Below are 8357 nucleotides of genomic sequence, written 5' to 3' on the forward strand. Positions count from 1 at the left end.
AGACAGCTTCCGTCAGCCATGCTGTTTTCAAAGCCAGCTGATTTTTACTGTGATAAATATACAAAAAAATAGACAGGTAGGCTGCAGACAATAAATTTTGAAGGGAGTGCGAAGGAGGATGAGTGCTATAACACAGGTGCAGCAGCGCTGTTCTTCTGGCAACACATTCCCAAAAACCCACTGACCTTTAAGGAAAGGGGCAGGGGGGTGAGTTTTGCTGAACAGAACTGTTATCCAAGCTTGAGAGACTCTTTAAGGAAATAAATGCATATATTTAACAATTTAAGAAAGAGAAGGAAAAAAAAAAAACCACACACCCCAAAACACTCAAAAACCCACAGAGTAAAAGCATTGCTGCAGAAGTAGGCTTAACAGCCACTTCTCACACTGCAAGAGTTTAAGACTCCTCTTAAGAGATTTAGATATTAGGAAGAAATTCTTTACTGTGAGGGTGGTGAGACACTGGAACAGGTTGCCCAGGGAAGTTGGGGATGCCCCATCCCTGGAAGTGTTCAAGGCCAGGCTGGATGCGGCTTTGAGCAACCTGGTCTAGTGGGAGGTGTCCCTGCCCAGGGCAGGGGTTTTGGGACTAGATGATCTTTAAAGGTCCCTTCCAACACAAACCATTCTATGAGTCTATGACTCTGTAGTTGAACTGCTTTGACACTTCACCAGTTGGAGATGGAGAGCTGCCACATGGAAGGAATCATAAGAACATAAAATACATGTTCTTTTATTAATATTAATCTCATATAAGAACAGTCAATGCATGCAATCAAACCTTCCTTTTAATACACCTTGTTTTACAAAACCATGGAAGTTCAATAAATTTTAATTCAAGTCATAGAAAAAAAAAATCTTTTGTTAATAATACTTTCGTGGTCAAATCAACCTTTGTTACACCACCACTGCCATCAGTAATATTACAAAAGACAGAAATCTGGTGCAGTCTGCTGTCAATCAGTTGTCCTTTGAGCCACAGTATGTTTCATTCATCATGCTGCACACCCTATCTCCTTACCCAGAGGGAAGGGAATTAAAAGGTCACATCTTAGCCAATAAAATATATTTAGCTATTCTGTGGGGAGAAAACAGTATCTCTAATCAGTCATCCAAACAAGACAACAGACTACCCAGAAGGTTGCATGCTGCTGCACATCAATAAACATCTTTATCTAGGAACTGAAATGAAAAATATCAAACCAGTGAAGGTATGAAAGGGGAACTCAAAGCCCTGTCAGAAAAATTACAAAATTAGAGCTGAGCACTGCATTCAGCAAATAGATGATACCAACATGGCAGAAATAAGTAGTGCTGGGAGCTAGGTTCAGATAGCATACTCTGGAATTTTAAGTAACAGGGAAAAACATACTATATATATATGGATACTTTCTGTATATATCTCTATCCTATTTTCTTCTGTCTCTCTCTACTGGTAAACACTTAAGTCAGCTCCTTTTTTCTTTACCTCTTCAGCCTTTACAGAACTGAATCATAATTTTTTTAAAAAAAGTAATACCCTCTGATACCTATTTCAGGATTCTTTTAATCCCCAAAATTGATTTCTCCTCCGTTCTTTCAGCCTCACTAATCAAAATGCCGCAGGAAACAGTACTTATGGAAAACACGGAAATAAGAAATAATGCCCAAACTGTACTTCCACTACATGGCAAAACAAACATTAGATGCTTAGGAAGACAGAAACGGCACTGGGATGCTAAAACATGTTGATTTTTGCCATTCATGCTGCTACCAACTAACATAGAGCAAACTCATCACCTTACCGAAGGACTGTAGCCGTAGAACACAGTTTTCCTATGAAAATTACTATAACCAGAGTAAGACCAACTGGTATTCTCTAGTCCCCAGAAAACATCTTGGCTTATGGCATTTCATCTCCTGAACAAACAGGTTTGTATACACACTACACTGAAACAAGCTTTACAACCTGATCACAGCAAATTGCATAGTGAAATAAGAGACATTTCAAATGCCAAACCATAAAGCTCTTTAAGATTGGAACAGAGAATCAAGATGACATGATTACAAAAACAGCACAAAATAGCTGGCTAAGAAAGGATGATGACAGCGTCTGTGCCTGGAAAGGGTTTGAAGCCACAGGTATCTGAACACAATAGGAAGAAAAATGCAGGTTTCTTGATAGGAAAGATAGAAGAGAAAGAGCAAAGGAACAAACTGCCTATGGCACAAAAGAAAAACATAACTAAACTTGTTTGGTCAACTTCACCAGGTACCCCGTGAAATTTAGCTAGTGTTCTGTGGAGAAAGAAAAAAAAAAAATGAAAAAGTGAAACTCAACCAAAGAAAAACTGCAAAACCTGCAAACCCCATCATTTTACATGGAAGCTACAGCGAGCATACGTACACAGTGTGTCATGGCAGTTAGAGATAAAAAAACATCTCTTGTGTTATGCAACCTATCCTTTGGCGATGCAGAGTTAAAGAAGTGTATGGCACATAGGCACATTCCTATTTATATCATACTGTTGGCTTTTTGGGGGTTTTTTTTGGTTTTGGTTTCGTTTTTTTTTTTTTTTTTAAAGGAATAAATTCATTATAAAGGTCTTCCTGAAAAGAGAAGAAAAAAAATACATTGCTTCCCAGAACTGGCCTAAAGGGACATGCAAAACCATACACGATCACCTGCTAACCTTCCTAGTCAATAGACTTGACTCCTTCTTCTGCCAACATCATCTGACTGCCGGAGCAGGCTCTGAGGACCACTTCCAGAACAAGACATCATGGCACATGAGCCTTAAAGTGGATTCATCCATAAAGGATGAATTCACTAAAACATGCAGGCATGTGTTCATTTCTGTTGAAGTCCACAGGTCCTAGGTACACATGTGAAGCCTTTCTGGGAGAGGAGAGTCTGAAGAATCTACAAAAGCCTAAGAATTTCTTAAAACTCCATTGAATTGGGAGTATCCCTGTGCTTTCTGCACGTGTTACTCTTTCCACAACAGTATAATTCTTGGCACTTGCTAAGAAGTATCCAGCACTGTGCTTGACTGTTCCTCATAAAAGCTGATTATGCTCCCGCAGCCATTTAAAGAAAGATTCAAACATATGAAATAATTACATACACATCTACTTTTTTTGTTGTTGTCCACCTTTTACAGTAGGGAAACATTAACTTACACTAAATAAATAGATCTGGCAAAGGAAAAAAATCAATTGGTTACACTTAAGATAATTTTAGGCACTCCATTTGCCCCCCAGTCCTATGTGCAGAAGGCTCACTGCTGGCAGTGACTGCAGCGCTAGTTGCAAGCATGGGATTTAAGCTGGCACTCCTGTTAGAGCTGAGGTAATTTAAGAGGAATGTCAGCATGCATTTACTTTTCAAACTTTATTACTCTGCTTTAAGAGGAGAAAGAATGCCTGCTATTGTCATTTTAAAAATATTTACAAAAATCTTTGGTATCTGGTTTTAGTCCTGCAGAATTAAAATCAAAACTCTAACGTCTCCTCATGTTGTGCTTCTTTTATAAATTAGAAAATAATAATTAGAAAAAGCACATTTAGTGAAAACAAAGTTTTTAAGGAGAAACGTGACCACTCTTCACTCTAGACAAAGTTCAAGGCTACTGTTGAATTAAAAGGAGCTACATGTGGAGAGCTCTGCAAGCTCTGAGCAGTTGGGAATCTGGCTGCCTTTGGTATCTGAGCCATTCAAGCCCAGTTTCCTTTGAACGTGCAAGTTCCTGCCATGGAGAGCCACAAGGGGATGAACATCTCAAGCTAATGAGATCTACACCAGTTGCATAACTTCAATCCCAAATCAGAGGCCACATTCCCACCCTCCTGTCTGCAGATTGAATTTCCCTCTCTTCTTTTGGTAGAGAACAATGTCACCTTTTTTTTTTTAAATAATCTTTATTTCTCTTTAAAGAGCAGGATGACGGAAACTGTCTTGGTGGCCATTTGGCAGCTGCCTTTTCTCACAGGGATGTTACAGGGACATAGAGAGGTTTCAAAGAATCACCTCTGTACCATGAAGGCTTTCCAAAGTCATCTCTAACAGACATGTATTTTATTATTACAGAAAGCCAGGGAAGAAATACAGAAGCCAAGCAGAGTAAAGCAGCAAAATGGAATCATGTGGGGAAGAAAAGAGGCAGTTTACTCTTTGGCTTCACTAATAGCAGGCAACAGAAAAACCACTGCACTTCCATGATACTTTTCCTGTTAAACCAAATGCCTTTCCAAACACCGTGGTCCAAATTTGTAATGGCAGCATTAAGGATGAAAATAAAAGTCCATCCTGCCCAGTGGAGAAGGAATTGTAACAGAGTGAACCAAACGAAGAAACAGCAATTTTTTCACTCTGTCCTCTCCTGCCTAATGCCTGCTGTTAGGAAGGCACTGCTCAGGTGGTGCTGCTCAGCCCTTCTCTCAGCCGAGGCTCCCAAGACAATGCCATTTTGAGGTAGACACCTGTCCGCTGGCGACAAGCATGAGAGCATCAACTCATTTTAAGCCGTCCGAAATGAGGCTATCACATGGCAACATCCTTCAGTCACTACAAAACTTGCTTCCAAACTGAAATAGCTACCCAGAGGTGAAAAGCTCCATATCACATTTCTAATCCCCATACCAGCTAGTCCTTTCTGCAATTTATTTTTTTTTCTTTTATTATAATTCATGTGAATTTGCCCGATGAGCTTTGCTCCCTCGAAAACGTTTCCCAGATCACTTTATTTTGACTTTCATCTAGTGAGGATTTCTACAATGCATGTGAGGAATATTCTGCTGCTCATTATCTATTTGATAAAGCATACTTCTTAAGAAAAAAGTCAGGTAAAAATTGGTATGATGTGGAGCTCTAGTGGTAGTGGGGAAGTAAAGCAGCACATAACACCAACTGTGAAACAGTAGATACTGACCTTTAGTATGAAAATAGTAAGCAAAAACATTATAACAGATGAATTTAAGCAAGGAGAAGGAAGAGGGAAAGAGCTTGGCATCAAAATCAACCATGTTTCAGGCTTACAGAATACATCTTTGCATACAACATGACAAGCAACCCTCATTCTTAGTGCGCAAACTTGAATCTTGTAATTTATTGCAGTTAAGCAACAAAAAATAAGATCAACACTGTATGCTCACGTTAGCCTAAAAGGAAAGGGTTATATATAGTACAGCAGGAAACCAATGTTCCTTACCAAAACTAACTGGGAGTCGATTAATTCTGTGCACTCTTTTAAAACAGTCCTAGTCAGATATATCGTCCTTTTCACACTAGCCATGATAACTCCTATACCAGCCAGTAAATCCCCAGCTCTCAGTTGTATCATCAGCAAAATACTCTACCAATCATTGTAGTCAGTTTAAAGACTGAGATTCAGTAGTCCTTTCAGACTGATGAGGCAGGAATTAAAACCTAAACCAGAGGAGCTCCTTCCTTATATACACACCACTATCACACATCCCATTGGCAAACATCATCGGCTTAAGTCTTGCTGACAGTCAATATTCCACCTGTAAAGGAGATGTTTTTTCAAACAGAGCGGCAGGATACATAAAGCAAACTGTGTGTCTAATGTGCTTCATCATGCAGAGGATGCTGGAGTTCCTACAGCACCCTGTGAAACACTGGCATTATTTTCTTGATTTTTAAGGTGCCATTTGAACTCAGGTACATATTGCAGGAGTGTATAAAGCTAAAACAATACTGCCAGTTATCAGACTGTCAAAAAGCAGCACAAAAAAGCACAGGAAACATTGCGGCATGCGTGTACAAACAACTCATCCCAGTACTAGGAGGCCCCATTTCCAAAGTCTAGCAACATCACTGGTTGCATAAACAGACGCAGTTTTGAACCCTCAGTATGAAACCTGCAATCCCATCCTAGGGGAACTGCTTTCATCTACAACTACAGAAAAACAAGACTGAAAAGCTCTTGTGTTTATTACTGGTAACTTGCAACGGACTCTCCACCTTTGCAATACATGTTAGAAACCACTCAATATTTTTGCTTGGAACTTTTATTCTACTTCCCAAGGTAAGCACACAATCCCTTGATTCAGTACTACCCTATTTGAAACAGAATATATTTCTTTTTCTTGCCAGAGTAGATCATTAATAAGTGTTATTGTTTGGAATCGCCCAGCCTAACATGGCGGGGGGGGGGGTGTTAACTAGCATTACTTCCAATCCAGTGCCACAGTGGAAACAGCTGATTCTGGGCTTTACACCTTTTCCACCCAAGGTAAAGCCGTTGATGGAAGAGGCAGCCCCTGGATCCGACTTATGTGTGTTTGAAAAAACACGGGATACCAACCCCCCCCCCCCGCGTTACGAGCCTCAGAGAGGAGGCTGCCAAGCTGTGTGTGTTACCTGGTGGGCAGTTGCACTCTGGAGGCGCTTCTCTCGCAACTCGTATTTTTGCCAAGTGCTCGTAGGATTTCTGTGGGGGCGAGAGAAGCGGCGTGAGGGCACCGGGGGAGCTCACCCCGCGCGGCCGCGGACTGGGATTTACCGCTATTCCATAGGGTGCGCGGCCAGCGATCGCTTCCTCGCCTGGACTCGACCCAAGGTGTCTCACCGACTTCTCCGCCCCCCCACAACAACAAAAACAAGCCCGACGCCACCGGCTCTCTCCCACCTCCGCCGCAAAGCCCCCGCTCTCCCCCCCCCCCCAACCGTCCCCGCTTTTTATTTATCTTTTCCCCGAGATGGGGAAACGTGGGGACCGATGCTCGGCGGCAAGTCACGGATTGGGACCCCACGCCGGAGGGGTCCCATTGGGGTCCCCTGCCAGCCCCCCGCTCCCCAGACCGCTTCCTCCTCCCCCGGCCCCGCCGCCCCCCCGGGGATGCGGACTCGCTTTCCCCGCTTCTCTCCCGCCCGAGGAGCTGCTCCGGCCGCCCCCCGCCCCCATCGCCTCAGCCGGCCTCCCGTGCCCCCGCACACATCATCCCCCATCCCCGGCACACGCACAAGGCTGAGAGCGGCCACCCCCGTCCCGCACACCTGGGCGAGAAGTCGCTCCACTTTCTCCTGCATCATCGCGTTCAGCTGCTCCAGGGAAAAGCCGGGCAGCGGCGGCAGCGGGGCGGCGGCAGAGAAACCCCCTCGGGCGCCCTCGATGGCCGCGACCCTGGCCTGGAGGTCGCTGGTCCGCACCCCCAGGTAGACGCAGGAGGCGGCGGCGAGCGCTGAGAGGAGGGCGGCCAGCGCCGAGCCGCACCGCTCCCCGCCGCCGCAGCCGGGCTTCCCGCTGCCGGGCTTCCCGCTGCCATCCCGTCCTGCGGCTCCCCGGCTCTTCCCCGGCGCGCTTTTACACCCTTCAGCTGCGGCACCTTTGATTTCCTTTCCTCCGCCCCCCATGGAGGCAATTAGTTCGCAAACAGCGGCAACAAAAGAGGTAATAGCAATAAAGTACGAGAAAATCAACGACAAAAAAGCGAAATAATAATTTAAAAAAAAATAAAATAAAATTTAAAACGCGATAAGTAGAAGAAAAGCCCGCAACCGGCTCCCACACTTTCCAGGGGAAGCGGCGGCGCCCGCCGGCCGGCAGCGGGTCGCGACTCAGCCCCGCAGCGGGGGGCGGCGAGGAGGGGGGTTGCGGGGGGGCAGCCAAAAGGCGGCAGCAAGGCTGGGTGCGGGGCGAGCCCCCCGCGGCTTCCACCCGCCCTTCGGAAGGAGCAGCGTGCTCTGCTACGGGTTTGCCACTTGTCAGAGAGGTTTTCAGGCGCGGGGCGGGAAGCACCCCCCCCTCTCCCAAACCCCCCCCTCCTCCGCCTCCCGCTCTCCTCCCCGCCGCCGGACTTGTTGCTCTCCCCCCCTCCTCCCCCGCACCTGCCCGCCGGCGCCCAGCAGCCGGGGAAGCCCGCAGGCGGCAGGAACCCCCCGCGCCGGCCGGGCGGCAGGCAGCAGGCAGGGCGCAGGCAGGAGGCGGCAAGAGGCAGGCAGCCCCCGCGCTGCCCCGCTGTCAGCCGCGCCGCCGGGCCCGCCCGCCGGCCCACCTCCCCGCCCTCATCAGCATAATGTATTCACCTAGGCGGTGGGCAATTAGACTAACAAATGGCGGTGGGGGAAGCAGCGCCCCGGGGGTTTTGAGGCGGGGGGAGCCAGCAGCCGCGGCCGGGAAGGGGCTGCGAGGGGTGTCCGGCCCCGCCGGGGGAAGTTGTGGAGAACCGCGGTAATTTACGGCGGTTTGCGAGCGGGCTGTGGTGCCCACGGCGGGGCATAAAACACGGGGAGAGCTCTGCCGTGCCCGTCTTATTTTTAGAGCGCGGCGGAGAAACGCGTATAACTCCGCGTCCGGCTCCCCGGAGCGGTGCGAGGGCTCGCTTCCAAAGGAGCGGTGCGCACTGACTCCCTG

At 46.8% G+C, this 8357-nt stretch overlaps 1 protein-coding gene across 1 annotated transcript; it reads right to left on the reverse strand.

Annotated features, from left to right (window-relative positions):
- Window positions 1-2680: 2680 nt before the first annotated feature.
- On the reverse strand, window positions 2681-7680 carry LOC128910206 (collagen alpha-1(XXV) chain-like). Its single transcript, XM_054203161.1, has 3 exons — window positions 7001-7680; window positions 6365-6434; window positions 2681-2775 (listed from the first exon to the last, which is right to left on the reverse strand). Exons 1-3 carry the CDS (start codon window positions 7355-7357, stop codon window positions 2681-2683), a joined length of 522 nt encoding a protein of 173 aa, XP_054059136.1. The 5' UTR covers window positions 7358-7680.
- Window positions 7681-8357: the final 677 nt, after the last annotated feature.

The sequence above is a fragment of the Rissa tridactyla genome, chromosome 5 (genome assembly GCF_028500815.1).
Source record: "Rissa tridactyla isolate bRisTri1 chromosome 5, bRisTri1.patW.cur.20221130, whole genome shotgun sequence".
NCBI classification, from domain to species: domain Eukaryota; kingdom Metazoa; phylum Chordata; class Aves; order Charadriiformes; family Laridae; genus Rissa; species Rissa tridactyla.